The sequence below is a fragment of the Zosterops lateralis genome (genome assembly GCF_965231275.1).
Source record: "Zosterops lateralis genome assembly, chromosome: 6".
In the NCBI taxonomy this organism is placed as follows: domain Eukaryota; kingdom Metazoa; phylum Chordata; class Aves; order Passeriformes; family Zosteropidae; genus Zosterops; species Zosterops lateralis.
In genome coordinates, this window is record NC_139761.1 from 49,340,154 (window position 1) to 49,365,994 (window position 25,841).

General features: G+C 38.7%; 1 protein-coding gene across 3 annotated transcripts in view; it reads left to right on the forward strand.

Moving 5' to 3' along the window:
- The window catches only part of USH1C (USH1 protein network component harmonin), a 49,728-nt gene extending 24,687 nt beyond the window's left edge, over nt 1–25,041 (forward strand). For all 3 annotated transcript variants that reach the window (XM_083863636.1, XM_083863637.1, XM_083863638.1), the window contains exons 16-21: nt 19,146–19,187; nt 19,499–19,552; nt 19,700–19,799; nt 21,034–21,143; nt 21,842–21,897; nt 23,692–25,041. In XM_083863636.1, the coding sequence (XP_083719762.1) occupies nt 19,146–19,187; nt 19,499–19,552; nt 19,700–19,799; nt 21,034–21,143; nt 21,842–21,897; nt 23,692–23,704 (375 nt within the window). In that variant the 3' untranslated portion in view covers nt 23,705–25,041. The remainder of the gene's footprint in view (nt 1–19,145; nt 19,188–19,498; nt 19,553–19,699; nt 19,800–21,033; nt 21,144–21,841; nt 21,898–23,691) is intronic.
- Nucleotides 25,042–25,841: the final 800 nt, after the last annotated feature.

Below are 25,841 nucleotides of genomic sequence, written 5' to 3' on the forward strand. Positions count from 1 at the left end.
AGGAGAAGATGGTGCATTCCAATATCTTTTTGTACTGCTAGTGACTGTAAGTCATCACAGATCTGCAACCTGTGTGAAAGCCAGGGCAGTTAGGATTTTATCAGAAAATTATAAATGCATGTTATGGAAACTCTTCACACAAGGAGGGAAGATAATATTTTGTGTTGCTGCTCCCAACTACAGCTTAGAGAATGCCCAAATACCTCTTTGTATACTAATGATCTTACACAATTCCTGTTAAATTTTACCACACAGTGTGCACTGGAAGGTTGAAAAGATTTATTTTTATTCATTTGCTTTTGGCACTGATGAATTTTCATCCTACTCCTTATTGCTAATGATTTTTTTGTTTGTTTTAAAAACAAAATTTCACTCTGTACTAAAAATACTTATAATAGGAAGGAAAGTGAATCCATGGGGAAAATTGTAGGAAAGGATGAATCATTTTGTTGTATCTGAATGTTGTGAATGCAGCTAAGACATTCACATATATGTTCATGTTCTAGAAGACTTCGGCTTGTGTACTGCTTAGTGTGCCTCTGAATTCAGTAATTCTTCAAATGTTGACCTGCCTGATGTTACATCTGGCAGACAGTAGTAAATCTATCTTCAAAATTTTAAGAGGATGATATTGGCAGTTGTTGTCAAGGTAAAAACCAATTATCCCTGAAAAAAATACACCACAGAATTAGGTTTGTGTTTAAACATCAGTGTGAAAAGCTAGATTTTTTTTTTTTTTAGTTAAGCTTTAACTCCAATATTACTCCAAAGCAGTATGAAGTTTCAGTTAACTGCTTGACTGGGGGAATTGACATTTGTAACTTCCGGGGAAAATGTTTTCCAAGGCTTTGTTATCAGTATTAACGTGCAAAAGGTGAAAGGAAGACAAATAATGCTATTTAATGTGAAGCAGTTCATGGTGGTTTTGGGAATTCAAAGCATGGAAAGTCAATAGCTGCTGATGATGAGAAGAACAAAATCAAACCTGAAGCCCAGCCTTTCTTGCAGGGGTAGTAATTGTCAATAAGTGGCTGCCTGCTCCTCTGTTTTACTTTTCATAAATAAACAGAGATCATGACCTTTCCAATATGAGCTAAGTCCTACCTGTACAAATGTGAAAGGGTAGCAGAAATGTGACATCACTGAAGCAGAAATAACAAGCTGTGTGTGTTTTAAAGACAACAGGAACAGGGGCTTCCAAAAGACTTTGTAGCTTTCCCTTTTGTTTGTATTCTACATTTAAAATTTTAGAGTCAGTTTGTGCTGTATTAGTTAACTCATCTGGGTAGATTTTATTTAGGGCTTGTAGGAGCTACATGGTCTTTGTGATGCAGTGTTCCTTCTTGGAAGCAACCTCGTTTCTGTACTGATCTAAACCTTTCCTTTGTAATTCCTTATTTCAGTTTTGTTATGGGGATACAATGCTGATTTTAGGGCATATGCATGAAGCCATTGGATGCATGGACTGTGAAAAACCTATACATGAGCATCTGTCACCTGAAAGCAATCAGTCATATATATATAAATGCCAAAACAGAGTGATGGCAAATCAAGACCCAACCAAAAGTGTTTGAATATTCAAAGTTTTGTAACGGGCCTGTGTGCTCTAAAGTTGTAACTCTGCAGAGGAACAAAAAAGTTGAATTCTTTGATCTGATCCAGCTTATGTTAGGGGCTACAAGCCCTCCAAAAAGTTTGAATTTCCTGAAAATTTCTGGTAAATGGATTTTGGATTTTCTTTTAAAAAACATCCCCATACTTGCATAGACTGTAATTAATTTTTCAAGGCAGACACTCATGTACCAAGATTGAAGTTTGTGGTGGTTTTAGCTGATACAAAAATGTTTATTAAAAAACCTTCCCAGAAAGGGAAAGAACGAAAGAAGTCAAAAAGTGATAGTTTTTGTGAACAGAAGAAGAATAAAAAGGAAATGGAGTTTGAGCAAAAACTTGCCAAAGAGAAAGAAGGAATGCTGGAGAAGGAAAAACAACTGAAAATAAATCGTCTTGTGCAAGAGGTATGTTCTGACCTATCAAATACAAAGCTATATTAAAAGAAAATTAGATGGATTTTTAGTGGAATTAATTTAGCAGGACACTTTTTTAATTATGTCAAAGATAATGAAATTTTAAAAGCTGTTTCACTGCAAAATTCTATTGCCACATTTGCTTATTTCTAGTCAGCTTTTGCCCTAATGAGGATAGCTCTGCAGTTGTGTCCATGTGTAGTGATGAATTTAACGAAAAACAGTGACATAGGAAATCCTTTGCAAAACTATTATTATTATTATTTATTAAACTATTTTAGGTGGCATTTCATACTTTTGAAGCCTCTTTGTATTATGACCATACCTATAACATTTTCTGATGTACCAATGTTATGGTAAAGGTATCTGAGACAGAGCGAGAAGACCTGGAAGAATCAGAAAAGGTGCAGCACTGGGTGGAAAGACTTTGTCAAACACGGTTAGAACAGATTTCCTCTGTGGAGAATGAGTCTCCTGAGGTAACATTCTAACTTTTCCATATATTGCATGATCTCTAAATAACCAAAAGTTGTCTCCTAAAAGCAACAGGTTTTACCAGTGGAAAAAATCTGTCTTTCCCCCTCAGTCTTCTTTTCAAGGGAAGGGGGATAAGTCAATAACTGATAGCTTACAATCTACAGAATTTGCTTTTCCTGTATCTTATGAAATTTTAAAGATTATTTTAATGAACTGATTATATTTTGTCCTTTTAAAATATATTGTCACCACTAAATTAACAGTTTTATTGTCTCATGAATTATTTGGGCTAGGTGGGACATGCTATCAATAACAAAAGTTAGATCCAGCTATATTTATTTGTGTCATATGACTATAAAACATCAGTGATTATGAGCTCTTGGAAGCTTCCTTGCATTGCATGAAATAAAGGAATAGGATAAGTAAATTACAAAAAGATATTAAACTAACAAGGAATAGGGTTTGGGCTTGTGCTTTAAGTAGACCCCTTTGATCAAGAGAGCTGCAGATAGTGATTGTTCCTTAGAGCCTAGTGGTTCTAGACATGGATTGAGGCTTTCCCACCATCCAGTTGCTCTGGCTGTCTTCCAAGGAAAGCCACTTCCAAGAGGAACACTGCAATCTGCTGAGCTCCCGTGGGATCCCCAAGAAACTGTAACCACAAAAGTGACCTTGGGGAATACTCTCACATGATTTTCCTTCAGGTCAGCGTGGAGCAGCCCTGAAAAAAGCAGCTGATCTTTTGTTCCTCATGGCCCTAGGCTCAGATCCATGTGGTTTTTCAGTGCAGGTCTTTAGTGGAATTATTATGCAGAGTTTTTCTCTCCCTATCCAAACTTAGCAGTTTGTGTTCTGCTAGAACTTTGTCCCACTTTTTGTAAAGTAAGAAGGAACATTACAGATTACACTGTTATACTTTCAGAGCTCTACCTGGATTTAAGACAAGCAGTCTGTGTTGTGTTTGCTCCATGAATTTTTCCACTACATTATATATATTTCTGTACTATGATTTTTCTGCAAACCTACCCAAACAGTTAAAACACATGAAAACACAATACCTGTGTGCTCCTTAGGAATAAATGCAGCTGAAAAATATTTAAGTGCTGCAGGTTTGAACTGTCTCTTGGGTGCAAGAGCATTCAAGATCTCAACCTCTGCCAAAGAAATAGCTATTTTTCATCACGAAGCCATGAGCATGTTAGATAAGAAAAGTGTTACCCATTTGAGGGAAGTGTTGCCATATTAGAATAAGATGAATGTGTCAGTCAGACAGCTTATCTATGTAAGGTTTCCTCAGATAAGTCTACAAAATGACTGAATTTTCTCAAATACTCCATTTTGATCACTGATAAAAGAAATGTTAGCAACTCTAACAGCATATGTAGACTCTTTCCTCACACACATCCTTATTTTTTTTGGATGAGCTGCTCATTGTGTTCAAACTCCGCAGTTGTTTAGTACCCCAATAGATCTGGTGTGGATTAACATAAATTATAAGATCTCAAGCCCCTTAAGGTTCTGAATTTCATAGCACACTAAACTTTTTGTTTTGATAGCTGCATAAGCTTAGTTTTCTTTCTTGTACTAATGTGTGGTTATGTTTACACAACATTAACCACTTTCCCTTTTTTTAATGACATAGAATCTCAGGGCCTGCCTTTGATTATTTTCCTTCAGATAATCACCTCTGCAAGGAGTAATTCTTGCTTTCTCCTCATAAGAGCCAGAGAGGCAAAAGTGTTATCATGGTTTGTCCTGTGATTCTGCCTTCTGAAAACTTCATGCCCTTGAGGTTTTTTGGGGTTTCTTTTGTCAACCCCCTTACCCCAAAAGCTGCTGTCACACCACTCCCATTTTTCTTGTTTTTAAACTGGAATCCCAAGGAGTGCTTTTAGAAAGACTTTCAGAGAAAATGTTTGTGTACATTCTGTGTGGGAGAAGCAGAGATCCTCCTGTGGAGGAGCAGTTAGGCTGAGCGGTGTTCTAGGGCTGGCCACTCTTCAGAGCTGTTGCAGCCAGCAGTGTTGAGGCAGATTTCTGTTCTGTCACACATAGCTGGCGAGTGGACGTCCTTCTGCCTCTCCCTGTGCCACCTCCATGCGGCGCTTTGCTGGGGGCCTGCAGCTGCACACCACAGATCTCGATGACATAAACCTCGATGAAGTTGACAAACCCAAACAGCGAGCGCCGCCACCGCCGCCACCACCACCCCCCACTGTTAGCCCAGCACCACCAGCTCATCCACCTCCTGCCTCAAATGCTCCACGAGGTCCAGCCCTCTTGGTAACACCAGCTTCCCAGGTGACCTCAGGATCTGTTTGGATGCATGCGCCTTTACTGTTACCCTGTGTGCCTCCCTGCCCTGATCCATCACCCTCTGTGTCCACTGGATCTACCCTTCTGCCCCTTGTGATGTTAAAAGAGGGAATGAAATGGTTTCTTCATTTTTTTCAGTAGTGATTGCAGTCCAGAGGTAGTTTCCTTTTAACATTTTTTTGTGTAAGTCAGGAGGAGTTTGCTCTCCTGCCCACATACATTGTAGCCCTATTACCTGCAGATGTCCTAGGCAGAATGTATCAGTTTTAAAAAAAGATGATTTGGACTTGAATGGTTAAAGACCACCAAAAAAAAAAAAAAAAAAAAAAAAAAAAAAAAAAAAAGGCAATTGCAGGCAGCAGATTTATCATTGCTAAATTTAAGAAAAATATCCCTTTGGTGAAAATGACTTGCAGAAGTGCTTTAAATGTGTCATCAAGTTGCTTCATTAGGTGAGAAGACAAATAAAATTGACATGAAGTCAGAAAGTCAAACTTTTAAAAGGTCAAAACAATGTAAAATAAAAAAGCAAGAGCTGGTAACCTGGTTTGACTTCATGCACTTTGAGAAAACATTGACTTTCTCCTTATTGCAGTCTGAGTCCAAAAGAGGATCAAATGAAAGGAATCTTGTGCCAAATCTCGCTTTAGGAAAGAAATGCCAGCTGATTCATCATAATTCCCTTTGCTAAGCACTGTAGTGAGAATCATGTACTTGTTCCTTTGGCAAAAGATGCTTACTTGTTTCAAGCAGCAGAAGAGGATCCCATATGGTCACTTCATTCCTAAACAGTTTTCTGCATGGGTTGACTGACTGCACTGTTTTGGGGTTTTGGGGGTTTTGCATGTTTACTAAATAGTCTTTGTATTTGCATGGTTCTCCTTGGGTGGGGAAGGATATGCAAAAAAAACCGAAAAACAAACCCTGGTAGATTCTCTCTCTGTGAATAAATGCCTCAGTGTGACACATGAATCTCTTGTAAACTAATGTGGACCTCTGATAGTGCTTGATCTATGTGGTTCATACATTCGAAGTGTCAAGAATGTGCTAGATCTACTGAAATGGAAATATCATATGTTCTTATGGGATAGCAGGTTTCCCAAGTTATTTGCAAAATAAAAATTATGTGAAACGACACAAGTGTAAAAAATACTTGTGTTGAGAGCAGAAATACTCTTCTAAAGAGAGCAGAGAATATTTAGATGGAAAGAGTAATATAGGAACTGCCATACTGATCTGACCCCAAATCAGTATATTCTAATATCTGTTGCTGGCAATTTGTCACTGCTAGCTATGTTAGAGAAAATAAATTAATAATTAAGAAAAATATGTTAGGTAACAACAAATAACGTAGCCTTTAAAATTAATGTCCATTTTCACTGAATATAATTAGTGTATATGAGGAAATAACTAGGCTCTTAGTAAAATTAATTGAGCCAAAGCTGCTACGTTTATAAATAGATAATTCAGTATTTCTGATGTCATTTCAGAAAAGGAAGAAAAATACAAAGCTTGACAATTTATTCTTGCTACCTTTTACAAAGTCAGTTTTTAACACCACAGATAGGCAAAAGCAGTGCATTTGTGTGACTATAGATTAAAAGTCTTGTGTTTATGCCTGCTAAAGCCAAAAAATAAAGACAGCTGTAATTGTCCCATAAATTCGTTTTTCTAATATTACTCAAGCTGATAAATCTTCTCTGCATTGCTCCATTTTTGGTTTTAACCCAGATCATTTAATTTCCAATTCAGCTCAAACAAAACCTGACAAAAGGAATAAAAATCCTGTCAGAGACATTCTTGGGAACTGGCTATTAAAATATCTGGTATAAAATGTCTGTTTCTGAAAAAAAATAGTATTAACTTTACACTTTATATGAACCCAGTACTAAGTGTGTTGCTGTTTAGGTTGTAAGAGACACCTCTCACGTTGGCAAAGCATCCCCTGTGACAAGCAATCCACTGGTATGTCACTTGCTGTTTATCATGGCTGTAGTTTAATGAACTTCCCATGTAGTGCTAATGGCAAGGAGTTGTCAAGGGTTTCACTCTGCAGGGATAATTTATTTAAAATTCAGCACATGGAATGATCTGTGTGGATACATTCCTGTGCTGAAAGTGGTGGAAGTGACTCCTAATGGTCCAAGGATTTTGTATTTCAAGAGTTTAGGAAAATGCAGTCCATATTTGCATGTTGTGAATGTCTGTATGTCACAGCACATGTGCTTTGTTCTTGCATCAAGGCAAAAATTGCTAGGTTCAGACTATCTTTTAAATATAATGGGTGTTAAGATGCAAGTTTCATCTCAAGAACCACCAGTAGTTTGATATCTCTTTGCATTCATTTTGAGTCAGAATAATCAGCTGTCCATTCTGCACCCTAGAAAAATCTGTATGCAGAGGTTGCTCTCACTGAACCAATTCTTTCCTTTCCTTTACTATCCAGCCAGAACCCCTCCCTTTAGTTTTTGACATCAATTTTCCAATCAGATCACAAGAAATTCAGTAGTAGCACTGAGGCACCATCCATTTTCAACAAACAACTTCCACACAACAAGAGAATTCAAAGCTATTTTTACCACCATAAAATTTCTAGGGGATAAGCATGGTCAAAAGGGTAAGAAGGAAGCAGCAGAAGAGCAGCTCTCTAGAGAAAATGGAGCCACATGTGGCACTGAGTATGAATTTGAGGGAGGATTGGAACATACTTGATTATTACTTCAATTGTTGCTTCACACTTCTTGCTTGTGTTACAACCTTCAGGTAGCCAACTGATACTACAGACTGTCTTTCTCAGCTTTAACACCTACACAAACAGAGACATGGCCTCCCATCACATCTGCATAGATCAATGGGCAAAAGGGGAGAAACATTTCCCTTCCTGCTATGAAATCAAGCAGGAAGCTGACAGTCCTAACCCAGAGCTGTGCAGAAGCCTTTGTGGCAAGAGCACATGACATTCTTGAAGCTGTGTGCTCACCACTAGGGCTGGGCAGAGAGGATTGCTCTGGATGCCTCACCCTGTTTGGTGCTGGCTCTTGCACCATTTCTGGCCATGCTGCTACAGCCCTCCCTGCTTGCCCAGCTTCCCTGGCACATGCCTTGTACCTGTTGCTGACCTCTAAATGCTGGCAGCAACAGTGTCTATGGAATGGGATGAAGTGAAACTTGGAAAGAATGCTCTGCAGCTGCCATGAGTTGGGACAGATGGACAAGCTTGGCCATGCCTGGGAACCCATTTTTCCTGGCAGCCTACAGTGCACCCTCCAATCCCTGCAAGTTCCCAGGCTGCACTCTGCACTCCAGCATCCATGAATGCCTGAAAGGACTAAAGTCCATGTCTAGGCATTCCTGCCTAAAAGTCAATGGCTTTGAGTTTGAATGTTCAGCTCAGGAAAGTTTTGTCCTTGTCATGGAAGTGCAGTCATCAGCACTAAGGAAACCTTGTGCTCCACTGTTCATTCCCTGCATTGCAGTCCCAATGTCCGCAGCCTCTGTCTGAAACACCCTCCCCTCAATTTCTGTCCATGTAGAGGAGCACACAGCCCTAGCTGTGGTTTGCACACTGGAAGGGTCTCAATTTGTCTGCTCGTTGTATTTGGGCCTGTAAGAGGAAGGCACAGTGTGAGGACAATGGCAGAGGCCAAAGAGAAGAGGAAGTCATGTAGTTGCAAGCAAAAACAATTCTGAAAAGTTTATTACTATCTTATGAGAGGAAGCTTAGTATTACTAACCAGGAATACAGAGAGTATTCTAATAATCAATACAGGAAGTATTTCTAACAAACAATACAGAAATTATTTCTAACAAACAATACAGAATATACTTAGAACTATCAATAGAGACAGTATTTCTATCTATCAAGTATTTTTAACAATACAGAGTATTCTAATCAGTATAGAGATTATAGCAATCACTATCTACTATTTCCAACAAACAATATAGTAAGTTTAACAGTGAATACAGTGTATTTCTAACAAGGAAAGAAGGAAATTCTTAACCTAAAAAACTTAAGGAATTTCAAGGACCAACTTCTTCTTACGGCTAAGAACTAGTTTAAGGGCTAGGTCAGCAAGCCCATCTACAAAGAGTGGAAGATACACAGCTACAGCTCTGCCCACGATGATGCAAATGGCCATGAGCAGCAGGAAGGGCTCAGTCAGGAGGGCCACTCCATTACAGACTCTGCCCAGGAAGCCCCGCTTAGTGTCTTCTCCGTGGTCTCCTCTGGCTCCATTCCTGCGCTGCTTCCAGATGACCAAAACCGCAGGGACAAGCAGGCTAAACACTGTGCACATGTGCCATCGCATTTTGTTCTCCGCTTCACACCAACACCACGCCAGAGACTCCTCTCTGTCTTCCAGCTCCGCGATTTCCTTCTCCAGGCGCAGCTGGTGCTGCTCAAGGGTCACCTGGCGTTCCTTCATCCTCTGCAGAATTTCTTTGTCAGCCTCAGGAGAAACTCCATGCTTTGCAGCGGGCTGGCTGGTGCTGACAATGGCCAGCAGGATCATGTAGGTCTGGATGATTCCTCCAGCCATGCCTGATCCTTGAAAGAGAAAGAAAAGAGGAAAGAGCTCAGAGTCAGACTGCATTGCCTCAGCAAGGAAAGAGGCTGGCCGGTGGGAGAAAAGCTCTGGTGTCCTTGCTAGCCCTGCAGAAAGGCTGGAGGCCAGAGGTGTTCCTCAGGGCACTCCTGCTGCTGCAAATTCCAAAGCCAGCTGCCTAAAGATGCTTCATGAGCAGGTGGGAAGGATGAAGGGGAGGAAGGTGCAAGACAAATCAGAAACAAGCCCTAGACCACCAGGTTTGAGGAGAGAGCAGTTCAGCATTGAAGATGCCAGAGAAAGCAAGCCCAATGCTCCAAGCAGGGGGAGAACAGGAAGGGCCCCCCAAGCTGGCTGCAAACAGACAATGGAGACCTTGCCCAAATGTTGCCAAATGGGCTGGGGAGTGGGAATGCACGGCCCTGCATTCCAGCTGCTCCCATCACTTCTGATCCTGCCCCTGTCTTGAGACCAAGCCTGATGAAATGCTGCTCAGCAGAGAAAGCTGGCTCCTTAAAGGGCTTTATGTGATGTTGAGGCTTCCTTGCTCTCCCAAAGGCCTTCCCTTGGCAGCCTTGGGCAGGGGATTCATCTGCCCTCCCTCCCTCCCTCCTTGCCACAGACTTGCTCTGATCCACTGTGTGGGCACACTTACCCTTCTCTGTGTCTGTCCTCAAGTGCAATGCCCAACTGGGTCAGTGAGCTGTGCCCTGAGCTGCCAGGAGCTGACAGCCTGCAGATGCCAATGCTCGACCACACCACCACACTGCCAGCGCCAGCAGCACTACCACAAGCAGCAGCACCGGCACAAGCAGCAGCAGCAAGTGCCTCGCAGCTGTTGGTGCAACTGCACTTCAACCCCTGCTGGTGGCACCAACGTTCCCTGGTCGCCCTGGAGACAGTCCTCCAGTCCACCCCTGATGTCACAGAGCCATGGAATCGTGGAGTTCTAGGTTGGTGGAATCCCAGTCATGGAACCCTGGGGCCTGCACTCATCTTTGATGTTGAGAGGATGCTGGGACATCACATTCCTAAGAATATTCTCCACTTGATTTTCTGGATATTTTCAGTCAGATTTTGCAGTGTGGAACAACATTTGTTATGTGATATCCACAGGAACTTTCAAAATCTGATTCAAACTTTTAAAAATAGTTTAAGAAAGGAAAGGATGGGGGAAGAAAATGTGCAATAAAAAAAAAACCAAAACCACACACACACAAAAACAAAACAAAACAAAACAAAACAAAAAAAAAAAAATCCAAAATGTGGCTTAATCCATTTGCTGGAAGCAGATAAATAATTTCAGAGGTCACAGCTTGTACCATAAGAGCAATCTCTGGAATGCATCACATTTCCTATGAGAAACATTGAGGAAAGTGTCCCAAGAGTTGCTGGGGTTAAGTCAGAAACTGAACCCACGAGGCTCAGTTTTGAACTCTTTTCTTGAATGAAACGTGCTTGATGTCAGTGGGAGTTTTGGCTGAGTGAGAAGTGTAGGATTGGACTAGGACATGCTGAATGATTACTTCTCAAATGTCTCTAGGTATTTCTGCTTTGAGGTGTCAAGGGTAGGGAAATAACCTAGCAAACCCTCGCTGTTAAATCAAGGTAATTTGACTTGAAATTCTTTATGGAAAGCTGTTTGCTGCAGCCCTGCTGAATTTCATCTTAAAATATCTATTTAGCCATGGATTAGTTACAATCTTATTTCGGGTTCACTGTGTTCTTACACTTAACTTTAGCAGTTTTGGGTTTTTTTTTTCCCTCCCAACTTCTCATTCACTTTGTTGCCTTTATGGGAAAAATGCCAAAAGCAGGGCTGAGATTTTTCCATAAACTTGCTGGTGAAGCCAGAATTTAGGTGAAAAGCTACTACTTGAATATAAGAGAAGTGGTGTTTTGGTTTGTTGACTTTGTAAGCCTTAGTCAATATAGTTCTGTCAGCTCTTTTTTGTATTAGTGTCATTAAATTCTTTATGATAAACCATTTGAATTGAGGAGTCTGGGTGAAATGATGGATTTGCACAAATTAGGATGTGAACTGTAATTTTCTTAAATTAACTCCATAGCAACTTGCTCCAAGTCCACCTACCCAGCGTCATCCAGGGGTACCAATAGTGTCTAAGCCAGTTATGCTGCATCCTGACCCAAACTTCGTGGTCAGGCCAACAATCAAATCAGAGGCCCTGGTAAGCCTTTCAATATTCTTTTACTGAGTGTTCCAGTACTGTGGGGGTTTGGTTTTGACATTGTTCTTTGAGATGTCCTCAAAGAATCAATCTTTGTTACATTTCCTGCTAACTAAAATTCCTGTATATTTTCAAGCAGTCACTAATGGTAAGTACAAACCAGTATTTTTCCTTTTTTTTCCCCTATGGTGGAAAAGCCACTTTTAATGTCAATTTTTGTACAGGGGTGCATAATTTTAGACCAGTGTAAAGCCTTAGAATTTGTACATCATATTTCTCATTTATTCAGATGATGGGTTTTATTTTTGAAAATTCTGAATTCATCATTAATTAAATAATAAGAATTAAGTCAACTGCTATTTTCCTTTGCAAACAGTCATAAACATGCTTGAAGATATATGCCTTATTATATAATTTGTCATATATATATATATATATATATATATATATATATATATAATTTAAATGTATCTTGTAATTTCCAGGGGGAAAAAGGGTGTTGTTATATCAGACTCCAGTATACTGGTCATGCAGTGTTACTGCAAAGTTCACTCACAATCAGCTTGTTTTTCTTATTTCTTTTCCATTTCTGTTTCAAATGCAAGAGAAAAAGTCAGGGGCTAAACATTTTAGGGCCAACCATGTAGCATCCTTGGGAATTGTATTTTATGACAGGTGAGCCAGGGCTAACTGAGCAAAAAAAGAAGAAATATTGGTCAGACAGGTAATAACTCCCAGCTGACAGTCCTTGAAATTCACCTAAAATAGCTGGTGGATTAATTAGTAGTATTTTTTCTTGAGGGTTGTCATGACTTGAGCTGTTGGTATCAGAGTTCTGTGTTTGTTGCATGCACATGTGTGGACACATATACATGCATTTGTAAGGCAGTAAGTGACAAAAAAAATATCAAATTTGGGTTGCACTTATTTAATTAAAGGCTGTTTCTGGAAATGAATATTGTGTGCACAATATTCCTAGCTGTGTTTTAATAAAACATGATGGATTTCTTTGTCATTTTTTGCTTTAATAATTTAGGTACTCTTGTTCCTTTATTTTCCCCAGTTACACTTTGAACAAATTTAAGTGATACTTAGTAACCACTTTTCCCACAGCCAGAGTCATCTTGAAGCTTCTACATTATAAATGAATTGCATGGTAATTGGAAGCAGTTTTAATAAGTTGCTTAAGAGAAGGCAGGCGCATGAGCTAAAAATAAATTCAGATCTCTCTAGTTTCCTTCATTTGGAGCTCTCATTTTGATTGTCTTCAGTAATTTAACATCTCTAAGCAATATGAAATCCCTTAAGGGAGGAATGAACAAAGTCATAATCTGCAGTTAATATCATATAGCTCTTGAAGAAGTGTGTATATGCAAACTGCAAAATGGATAATACCTTTATGTGTGATCAAACGGTCTTGGTACAAATTTTAAAAGGCACTTTTTTTTTTTTTTTTTTTACTGACTACGTACAATTAATTTAAGAAACTGCCAATAAGATCCACCTCCATGGGAAATGTCTTATGGTTTGTTATGCATGCATGCACATTTTCCAAATCACAAGTCTGCTAAAATCTTTCAGATTCAATCATCTTCCTTCCCAAACTGCCTTATATTAGTTGGAAAACCAAAATTTCCTTGGGAGCAATATTCTGGTAGGACTTTGAGAGAAAGATCAGTCTATAAATTGGTTTGGTAGACCTTATACCTCTTACTTCCATTGATGACTTACTGCAGTAAAGGATATTTAGTCATTCTCCCTGCAATGAAATCACAAGTGGTGTGTGAATTAAAACCTGCATGGATACTGAAGAGGGGGATTACTCCTATTAGTTAAAATAAGAAAAGGCCAGCGTATGACAAAACAAACAAGACAGTAGCTGCCTGTCTCCAGAAGTGTATGAGAATTATAATCAGATTTCATGCAAAAGGGGAGTGGGGTTTGATTGGTTGCTGTGTGTGGTTTTGCACATGTGTTTAAGTTCATTGTTCAGAGGACCAGTTCCTCTTCCCTTAGTGGAGGACAGTATCACCAAAGACAACAACATACCATTTGCTGCCTGGCTTCTCATCTTCTTAGATTTCACACACCTTACAGAACTCCAACTTTTATGTCTTAATTTGACATAATGCACACCACTTTTTCTACCTTGTTTTTACCTGAATTTAACTGTCCTGAGTACCAAGCTCAAGAAACTGAGGTTGACAGATTTATATGATTCAAGCAACTAATCCAGTTGGCCTATATTCAAGCAATTGGCTAGTAAAGAAGAGGAAAAAGCATGCGCTTAAGAATAAAATAGGCATGAAAGAATGGGTAAAATTCTTCTGTTACCTGGAAGGTAGTTAGGCCAGGCAGTCTCTGTTGTGACTAAAGTAATCTTACTAATTACTTACTTACTAAATTCAGGTCAGAATTATCAGGTCTTTTAACAGTTGATGAAAATGAAATTGTTTTCACTTGAAAACAGGGAAATGATGGGAGATGTTTAAACCTTAAGTGTGGCCTTGAACACTGAGGGCTGCTCTGAGTCAAAATCAGTGTGAGCTGTACTAGAGTGAACTGGAATACACTCATAGCAAAGCCAATTAAATTTTAGCTCAGAGAACAGGAGGGGACTGTTACAATTTAATGCTGAGATTTTCATAGATGCAGAACCACCAGGAATATTAGTCTCTGCTCTCCCATCTATCAAAAACATCCTGTGGTGTGAGTTACAAGGCTCTGCTGCACTTGCTTCTACAAAAGATTTTTCCTTCCTTATTTCTTTGCATCTGGATGAAGAATTTCTGAAGGGAAAAAAATATATTTAAACTTTCCTCTAATTTGCAAGATTTGAAGCCTGATTCTGCAGGACTGAAGTCAAGACAGGTGCTTAGATATCATGTGGCAAGATGGGGGAGGATTGCAAATTTCAGTTAGTATTGGTTGTAGCCATACCAAAACACTCCGTGTTGAATTTTTTTTTTTTTTTTTCAGAGAAGTTCTAAAGAGATTTGTGGAAAATCATTCCAAACTTGCTCATATGTCCTTCAAGACAAAAAACTCATAGTTTGTATTAATTAAACACAAACTGCATGTCATTAACTCTGGAATGTATTTTTTCAGGTAATGGTAGGACTGTAGGACACTGAAAGAAACATTAGTGAAACTGATAGTAATACACAGCAATTTGTTTTAAAACAAATTGTGTTTGAAAACATAAATTCCAGAGTTTGGTCTGAAGAAAGTTTTTCTTGTTTCAGAAGACTCAAATGGGTTACCTGATTTGCTGCAAGGTTTTGAGTGGAGGCTGGGGAAGTGTCAGTAGTGTTTTATATAATAATATGGGGGTTAGCCCATTTCATTTTTGAATATTTTTGTAGATTAATAAGATATTCTGTATTTTAAGTGATTCCAAACTACAGTGTATCATTTTTTAGAATAGTGGAAGTGCCAGAAAAACAGAATGAATGTGGAATTTAACACCTTGAAGCCAAACACAGTGAAATAATTTCTTAATAGAATTCACCTCTTCAGTATAGGAAATCTCTGGTAGTAAAACCAATCTTAAATGCATAAACATGTATTTATCCTAACTTCTCAATATTTTATAAGCTATTTTTTAGAATTTTGTCTGTGTTTAGGGTTGGGGTTTTTCTCAATTTTTTCTCATATATCATGGATGAGAGACCCAAAAACTCTTTTGTAGAAATGAATTGTAAAAGCAACCATGGAAAATATTTTTTTAAAAAAATCTTGTGGTATGGAAATGTGCATTATTTATGTAGATTATGTAGAATTCTTTCCACTTTGCATTCAGTACTATTTCTCTCTGTGTGTTCTCTCATTTTGAAATGATACAGGGAACAAGCGCTGACAAGTGCAAGTATGATTCAGTCCCTAGGAGAGCAAAATAAGCAGTAAGATAATTTATCAGTAGGTGATACTTATTTACAGCAAAAAGTTAATACCTAGTTTGGCAATTTTCTTTCTTTTGCAGCCACAAGAGATGTTTAAAAGGATGGTGGTTTACAATTCATCATTTAGATCTAACAAAAAACAAGTAAAATAACATTTTCCGTGTTTTGTGTGGTACTTCTTGTTTGACTGATCATAGATCTAAAACTTTCCTTTCCAATTCTGTTGTTCAGTTTCTGAAACAGAAGATGCAAGACAGCCCTAGTGCATGAGAACTGCTAGTCTCTGTAAGCTTTAAGTGTGTGCCTGTGGCTCCTGCTAGTCTAGGCAGAAGAATGAGAATAAATCCTTCAGGTTGAACCATCTGTAACTACTTTTATGGTTAAGTGCAACCTTTTAGATAGTTGAATGCTGATAACTGATCTGGTACTGATATTCCTAAGATTTCCTTGTTTCTTTTAGTCTTCAGCTGCAGTGCTTTCAGTAATAAAATACTTTATCAGTTTAACAAATAGAGTTATCATCATAACATGGTTCCTGGTAAGAAATCAGAGGAACTGGTGGTGGAAAGCCCTGTTCATTCAGCCTTCCTGTATTGTGTAGGGTTTTCCTGCTGCATTTTTACTTTTGTTGCTTTCCTCTGTCATAATGATGAAGTTTTCATCTCTTTGACTTTGGCTGGCTGGTGGTTCAATAGATGGTTCCTTAAAGAAGTGAACTTTATGCTGAACTTCTCCTCTGCTATAAAATGTGCCAGTTTCTGTACAAAACCCCTTTGTTAGTGCAAACTAAGTGAGATGCATTGACGTTATATGAAAAGTTGACGCACAGAAGTGAGTTCACAGTGTGAACTTTTGAGTGATAATTGATTAAGATTAATAATAACTTTTTTCTTCTTTTAATCAGTTTCAATCTATATCTGAAAGGGAAAATTCACTGAAAAAGATCCAGCTTCGAGATGCGGATATATTATTTATTTGCCAGTAAATGCCAGTATGTTCTGAATATAAAACAATTGCATTCTCAAACAAGGTGTTTTTTGAAAATTTTGTTATTTCTGGTCATGAGCTTCTCTTTCAATTATTTGTTGTTGTTGTTGCTTGGGTTTTGTTTATTTGTTTGTGGTTTGTTGTCATTATTTCAAGTCTCAATTGCTCTTGACTATTGTTGTTAGAAACCAGGGAAGCAGCATCATTAGTGTAAGTGCTTGTGTTTTGGAGGTTGTTTTTTCTCTAAATAGTAAATTCAGCTTTCACCTGGAAGTCCAGACAGAGAGTTGTTTCAGTGCAGTCAGATATTTTAGTGTTCAATTTTCAATTTATGCTCAGTCCACTGAATGTTTTTTGGAAGTCAAGAAGGGATTTGAATGGTGTTAACTCTTTCACCTGAAACGTCCTGAGTGGTGGGAGGGTAGGCTTAGGGCTGTGCTGTCCACTTGGTGTTCCTTGGTTCATTGGTACCTGCTTGGATATGGAGTGCACTCTCTGACCTTTGAATTTGTGGTGTGCATTTCAGAGAAGATTTATTACAGTTCAGTGCATGTCTTCTTTCTGTCTTAATAATACTTGTACATTATTGGATCCACATCATATCTCTGGTACATAGTGAACCCAAGGGGACAACAGTTTAGGTGAATATTAGGAAATGGTTTTTCACCCACAGGGTGGTTGGCACTGGAAGAGGCTCCCAGAGGCACCAGCCTGACAGAGCTCAAGAAGTGTTTGGACAGTGCCTTCAGAAGCATGGTGTCACTCTGTGCAGGGCCAGGAGTTGGAATTGGTGATCCTAGGGGGTTCCTCCCAACTCAGGATATTCTATGTTTCTATGACTTCTGCTTGCAGATTGGTTTTTTTGGGTGATTTTTTATTTTGTGTGTTTGTTTTTGTGGAGTTTTTTGGGTTTTTTTCCTGTTTAAAGATTATTTTCCCAGGAAAACTTCCTTCAAGGGCGACATCTGTTTTCCATGAGGACAACCTGGGACAAAGAGTTCACTGACTTTCTTTAGATTACATAATGACTTAGAGACTTGGCTGAGATTGGAGTTCTTTTCTCTAAATTACTTGCTCCAAACCCATATATATCTACTTCAGCCATGATTCCAAAAGGTACTACTAATTCAGTTATTCATAGTATTAATTGTTTAGGTAGCTTTCATTGTAAAATGTTTCTCTTACAGTTTTAGATGAATGGTGCATAATATTAATACGCTTTGTAAACTAATGAATAATTGATAGAAGTTTTTCTCCCAGGATGAAATTCTACTCTTGCTGGTGTGTGTGATGAAATTCCCATTTATCCAGTTAACAAATGCAATGCAGTGTAACAAACATAATGTATGGCAGTGCTGTTATGGGTGAGATCAGACCCTGGAGGGGGTCTGATCAAAATTGGGCAACTGAAAGAGATGATAAAGAGTATAGCAGAGGAGGCATTAGTATTTTCTGCTGCAGCTTTGCCATTTAACAGCCAGCCCTTAAATATACCACAGGAAACTCAAGCTGTATGTTTGGTTTACAAGTGGAAAAAGGCTTAGCTGAGTCAGACCGTGGAATAGTCTTTGTTGTAAAATGGATCCAGTAGAAAAGAGGGCAATAATGAATATATCAAGCTTGGTCATGCACGGAACCACTGATCAGTGTAAGGAATTGGCTTGCCTGCTGTGTCTGCAGAGGATTGTGTGGTTCTGTGTTCCCCTATCACCAGGTGATTGCAGCTTGAGGCCATAGGAGTGCTAGGTGCCTCAGTAAAGATTTCTGAAGTTCTGGAGTCTTTACTTTAGCATGCAGGATAAGGGCAGAGCTTTCATAAATCTCCACATTGACCATACAGTCTCACCTAGTAGCTACTAATCCTCCTCAAGAAACTGCCACTCAGATACCACTGACTCCTGATTGCTGGTGTGGGAACTCCATTTTTGCAGAAGAGGTAACTCCTGCTTTTCCCTGCCGTCTTGGTCTGACAAGAATTAAGCACCACATTTTGTGGATCCTCTCAAAACTTAAATCTTGCTGTGCCTAAATGCAGTACCATCTTCTGCGTTTTAGGCATTCCCTGACAAAACTTTTAAGTCCTCCACAGAATCATATGAAAACAAAAATCATATTGTTGTGCTGCATAGTGCCCAACAACTTGTTGTCTTGCACTTGCTTGTGGTATGGAGCCAACTCTCTGAAACTCCACATCAAGAAGGAGAGAAGGGGGCTGAAAAAGGATCCTGAAACCCAGACAGTGTGGAGCGATGTTGCTGACAGGTGAATTGGAACCTGTCATTTCTACCTGTTACCATCTAAACATGTTGATAATCCCAAGAAATGTTGCTCCAAATAGTGTGGCAGAACATATCTGTCTATGATGCTTTCAAGACTTGTTTCTATTCTGTCCTGTCAGGTGTAGAGAGAAACTGTGGAGCTGACAGGTGGTAAACTCTTCCTCAGAAATGCTCCATGATACGACCAACTCAAATTATTGATCTGTCATGAGGTTTTGAAATGTCTTCTGACTGTCAGGATGGACTCTTTGCTGTCTCTCTGAGCTTTTCTCCAATTACTGTCTTTTTCATAGCTTACAATTACTGTCTTTTCATAGCTTACAGAATTACATGTTCTCTCACTAATAAATAAGATGGAATTTGTGTGTTAAGTGTGCGAATGAGTTGCTGGTTTTGCATTTAAATATAATTTTATTCTCAGGGCTTCCAGAAGTATGTGGAAGATTTTGATCCGTATTCAATGGTAAGGAGAGAATTTAAACATGCCTCACTGTTTAATATGAAATACTCTGGGGAAAAAAGGCAAATCCTTGATTTTGAGGGCTGGGAGTAGGTAAGAACCTTGCTTGTTGCTTTTCTGGGTCTTGTGTATTTGTCTTTTCTAGTTTGTTGAACATGACTGTTCTTACAGGAAAAGGTGATGTGGCATTCTAATCTTCCTCTTACACTATTTTAGAGGAGGGAATGTCCCTTTTCCTGCAGAAACTACATAGATCAGCCTAATTCCTTTGTGTTTCCAAAGTGGAAATGATTAATCATTATATCTTTTCACAGTTTACCCCAGACCAGATTATGGGAAAAGATGTACGGCTATTACGAATAAAAAAGGTAAATACTGTGTTGGTTGATTGATATCTAAAAGGTTCATGTAAGCATTTGATGTACAGCATCACTTACTGGGAAGAAGGAAAGATTAAGCTCCTGTTAATGGCAAAAAATAACAGACTTTTCTGAACTAGAACTGGTTTTTCATAGGAAGGATCACTGGACCTTGCAGTTGAGGGAGGAATCGATTCTCCAATTGGAAAGATAGTTGTATCTGCCATCTACGAGGATGGTGCTGCAGACAAACATGGTGAGCAACAATGGGGAATTTGAATGCTGCTGCCAAGTGTCTCCTTACACTGGCTGATTTCATAGCCTGGTACTGAAAGGTTCACTTAGACTGTCCAAGGACCCAAGTTCTGTCTCAAGATTAAGGGCAGCCCACATGTGCTGCTTAAATTAATTCATGATTTCCAAGCAATGACATTTGTAGTACTTCCACATGCAAAGCAATTACCTGACCATAGCCATACTACACTGCTTAGTTTTGTTCTTTATGCTACTTTAAATAGTAATTTGTCTAGTTAAGCAGCTGGCTGTATTCCAAAACCCAACTAAAGGCCAGAGCCTCTGAAGCTTAGCTCTTGAAGGCACAAGAACGTACGCACTGACACATCTGGTCTTTGCCCCTGGTGGGAAGTATCTGCCATCCTTTTCTTGAGAACTCTTGTGACAACCAGATCAACAGAGAGGGCAATATTCCCTTATATGTCTTTGCTGTCCTTGTGCCAGCCTGCTCCTAAGTTCAAGTCACTTTTGCTGTGAAAACATCTCAGTCATTTGACCTCCTCAATGCTCTTTTTTGCTCTTCAGTCTTTTCAGGATCTCTCATAACTAAGGCTGTGCTCTTACCACCCTCTTTAAATCCAGTTCTAGTTAACTGGTTGTTATTCTTTCCAGATTAGCTAGTCAAAATCAGTTCTAAGGAGCAAACACTACACTTGCAAAGAAATTACTGTCATGCAAACCCTTGAAAAATGCTATTTTATTCCTTCAGGAATAGAATTAATTTTGCCATTTTTATAGAATCGTGGAATTTTTTGGGCTGGAAGAGATCTTATAGATCATCTAATTCCAAGCCCCTGCCATGGGCTGTGACACCTTACCCTAGACCAGGTTGCTCAAAAGCCCCATCCAACCTGGCCTTGAACACTTCCAGGGGTGTTGCATAGTAGTAACATCCTACAGTCAGTCACAGTTTGTAGGCTGTATAGCTGGATTACCCAAACAGGCAAGCTGTAAAAAATCATATTGAACTAGTTTCTTACTGGTCATGATCAATAAGATCATGCACGGCTTTGCCGTGCTTAAAAATTCCTTTTGCATTTGCCTGTAGCAAACTTCCTACAATTTTTAGTGCAGACCTTTGCATCCAGTGAGAGCACTTTTCATTATAGCCAGTACTGCACAAATATGGCACAGAAAAGACTCCTAGAATTCTGTTTTGCTTACATATATGTATAACACATTTGTCTTTTTCCCAGGAGGCATAGTGAAAGGGGATGAAATACTGGCTGTAAATGGCAAGATATTAATTGACAGCAAGCTGGCAGAAGCGCAGGCAACTCTAGCAAGAGCTTGGAACATGGGTGGGGTAAGTGACATGGAATACTTCATTCTATCTACAGAGCTCATATGAGAGCTGCTTTTCTATCATGATGTTTTAATGTCAACACAAACAAGGTTACAGACATCAAAAGTAGTGGCTATGTCAGGTACTCCCAAAGTAAGCTAAAATCTGCAGAAGATGCTGTTATGTAGCATCTCTGAAATCCATGTGTGTAATTTACTAGGAGATTTCATGGCATTTAGCCACATGTCAGGGTTGGTATTTAAACACATTACAGTCTGAATATTTATAGTACCTTTATATGTAGAATCCCTTTTTGATATTGAAAATTACTTGCAAGCAGACTGGAATTTTCTGATAATAGCTTATATTTGATTTCTTGATGTACAAGCAACATGCCCTTCTGCTAGATGTTTCCACAGTAAGAACTGTACTCATTGCTCAGATGACCAATACAGGATGATTTTTAGAAAAACTTCTTTTAAAAAATCTTGTTGGAACAGTAGATTTTTCTTTAATTTCAAGATACAAATCAAGCAGCTCAGTCTCTAAATGATCTTCCTATAGATTTTTTTTTAATAGTAACCTTGCTGCTGCTCCCTGTGGTTTTCCAGGAATAGATTAACTCTCTGATTCTCTATCTGACATTCCATGGTGGTCCACTGGCCACCTCTAAAAGCAGTATTTAGCAGCAGATGTTTGCCGGTGCTTTTCTTTTTCAGGATTGGATTGACTTAGTCATTGCAGCATCACCTCCAAAAGAATATGATGATGAAATGTAAGTGCATAAGCTTTTTTCTCTGGGGATTAAAAACTGAGTAACAAGAGCCAGTTTGCTTTTTTTGAAGAACAATTTTCAAGTATCTTCTTCTTATAGACTATATAACTTACTGCTTTATGTTGTTGCTAATTTGATAGTTATAAGTAGCTGTCATGCATTACAGCAGTGGTTCCCAGACTGCAAAATGGTGATTCTCAGAATTGGTTGTACGTGACTACACACTCATACTTCCAGTTTAAAGTTTGAGGATTTAGGAGTTTTTTTAGAAGTTGCACTTAACTTTAGTCTGAATCATTTAGTATGTTCCCATAGATCATAATTAGGAATAAAGGAAACAAATCCCCATAAGCATCTTGCATCACAAGCAGACATTTAATTCTGTTGCTTGGTTTGATTTGGGGTTTTTTTGGTTGTTGTTGTTGTTGTTTTGTTGTTTTTTGTTTTTTTTTTTTTTTAATTAGATTGCAGTTACTGTTTGTATCTGAGCAAACTTATGTAAAATTTTCAAAATAGATTAAGTGATTTAGGTGTCTTGGCAATGTTCACAGAATCCTTATTTTAAAGATAATCGGCATAGGTGTAAAGAATCTACAGCTACAAGTGTGGTAGAGGTATCAAGTCTGTACAACTTGCTTTATTTTGGACAAACATTTTCAAAAGCAAAACTCATGTTTTCTTTGATTGAAGGAGAAGATTTGAAGATATCTTTAGTACCAAGTAAAATAGCAGAGCAAGGTTTTGTAGTCACTGTTAACCTGGGCTCTTCTTTTGTGCAGAATACTGGAGTATTAGTTGCTGTAAATCAGTTTTACTGGCTAACACCAACTGTAGATTGATGTGAAAATTTGTTTAATACCTGTGCATAAACTAACAGGCAAGGAAATAACTGTCACTGTTATTTTTGTTTTCATATCTTGTATATTTAGCCCTACCATACCCTCATCAGCAGTCAGTCCCAACACACAGAGAAAGGTTTTTGAAGGCAGTGCACCTGTGTACAGACAAGGGTATCTCCTGCAGCTGTAGCCACTGCAGTGTCCCTCATGGTGAATAGCACACCTGGCTTAATATGACTGGCCATTGTGAGGCTGCATTATTTTTTCAGCATGTGCCTGCCTGTGCATTGCTTGCCATCCTTGCTTTTGTTCCTGGCATGCTGGAGCTGGAGTGTTCTTTGGGCTTTTGCCATGCCTGTGCTATTAAAATATAAGTATTTAGTTTCTACTTTATGAAGTCCCTCAGAGATCCTCTGCAGAATTGGTTTATCACTTTCCAGACTATTAAATAAATAGGCCCAGTCTAAACATATAGGGTTAACCTAAAGTTTTTTCCTTATCTGTGGACCACTGCTGTGGCTTTGTGAGTTATAAGTTTATAAGCAACTACAAATTATATTCTTGTGAAGGCTTGTCCAAAGAACAAGTTTCCATTTCGATTATTCACAGTGTGCCTGTAAACAAGTTTTCATGAATGTTTGGTTTTCACTGAAGTTTGTCTCTGTTAATTGGTCATATACCTATACAATGGGTTTGTTCTGAAATTATCCTTATCTGGGAAATTGAGTTTACTCTGTATGGTTTCTCTGTGGGTGCAATCACTGTAAGTACAGTCATAGATCTCTAGAACTACCAAGGTAAGTTTTCTTGTTGCATGTGGTCTTCTCAATTATTACTTATAATACAAATCAAAACTACTTAAGATCCAGTTTAAAAACTGTGCTTACTAGAAAGACAAAAAGTTGCTCGTGAGCTAACAGCATGTTTGTCACTATCTTTTTCTTTTTTCCCACAGGACATTTTTTTAAGGAAGACTACAACTATTGAAATGGAATCTTTCCTCAGCAGAAACCCGCTGCTCAGTAAATTAATAGGAAGTCAATCACCACATGAAGTGCATCCTTATTGACTGACCTGTAAATTGAACTAGAGACATCAGATTCTTCAGATAATTTGAATAATTTATTATCATTCTATAGACATACAGCAAAACTTTTTTAGCAAGATGATTGAAAAGAACTGCTGACCAGCATAGTTCAGTCTGTGGGCACTTGATCTCTTTTTGCTATTTTGAGGGGCCAAATTTTGCAGATCATCTTTCAGTTTTCCTGGAAATAGACTCTAAAATGACAAATGAAGATTGAACACAGATGTCTGTTCCCACATGCAACACTTCTGAATACACATTCACAGGCCAGTTTTGGTGTGAAAAGAATTATATTTTTGCTTTCTAGATAGTGATTTTCCTGGGAAAATGGGAAAGTACACAGGTAATTTCTGTTCTCATATTCTTGCAGTTCTCTTAATGTCCATTTTTGTGTCTCAGTTGTGAGTTCTTTTTGAGCATAAAACCCCTGCTGGTGGAAGACTGGGAATGCCAGGAATGGGGGCATTATAAGGAATAATTTTGATTGTGTTGCTCATACAGTATAGAGAATCTTCTGTACCAGCAGAATAAATAACTAGCAAGTACCTCAGATAAAATCATTATGTGTAGTCACATTCATACTCCTGAGTACTTGTATTGGTGGCAAAAATTCCTCCCTCATATAGTCATGCGTGAAAAATTCGGGTGTGATTCACAGTCTGCTGCTTTGTACTTTGTTCTCAGTGAGCCTGTATATGTGACTAAACTGTGCAGGAAGCCGCGAAGTGCAACTTTCTGCTCTTGGTGACTCTGTGCCTTAGGTTTGAGTAAATTCCTCAAGATTATGAAATCCATACCAGCTTGGCTTTAAGTATTATTACAGTTGTAAACTTAGTAATTACATTATAGAGATACCTCCTGAGAAATGGCATTGTCTTCTCCCTTTGGCATACCTGCCAGTTTGTGTTCTGATTTTTGTGTTGTGTTTAGATTTTTCTCAGCTGTTCTACTGAGAGACTGTTCATTGGCATATCAAATTCTCACTGAAGCCTCACCTTTTCAAGGTTTGGAAGCCCTCCTCTTCTCCAGCACATAAAAATAACAATTACATTCCTGAAAACTCTGTACTTATATGCAGATGCATACTTATGTTGACTTTCTTTATTTGCAGTATTCTTGCAGCATGCCAATTAATATGTGTGGCAGGGTATATATGTTAGAATATTTAAAACGTTGAACTCTTACAACTAATCCAGAAATAAAATTGTATTTGCCAAATGGAAGAAGTCTAGTTTCCTATTTGTCTCTTGGTTTGTACATCATAGTAGCAGTTAATCTGCTAAAATACACAGATTGCTGAGTTTCTCTTCAAGAACAGACTCATTTGCAAGAGATTGCCACCCTTGTGGAACTCGAAATTCACTCTGCACAGAAGGGAGTTTTCCCTTGGCTGAGCTGCAGTAATCTTTTACACAGTTTTTGGGGGCAAATCTGGTCATTTGATAGTTGGCAAAATACCGTGTATTTTTTTGCTAGGTCTTAGCATTCATGTACCCAGGCCTTTAGACTTCCTAACTGCAAACTAATCTAAATGCTGAATGCATCAAGATCAGCACCATAAGGAAATTGCAGCAGGATGTACTTCTCCTGCTGCTTTGGTTCCCAGTTGCCTACATACTGCAACCATCTGGACCATATGACAATGCATCAGAGAGATGAGTGGTGCTATCCAATGTTCTCCCAAGGGCTGCTCAAATGTTTTGTACCAGCAAATAGCCACAGTAATGCACCAGCAAAGAACTTCAGTACTTGATTGTGCTGAATGCTGTCTGAGCACACTAAGACACATAACACAGCAAAACTTAGAGGCCACTTATTAGAGCTATTTCTACTGGTGTTATTTTTTCAGAGACAGAAGGAGCACAGAAGACTGAGCTGGGAAATCTGTGGGAGTACCAGCAGTTGAGTTGTAGCCTTGCTTCTTAGTCACAGAACTCTCTTTCTTCTCCCCATCTACCCTGTTAACTTGATTTGCTTGGATACAGCTTAAAATGCATGAGAGGCAGTTGAGGAAATAG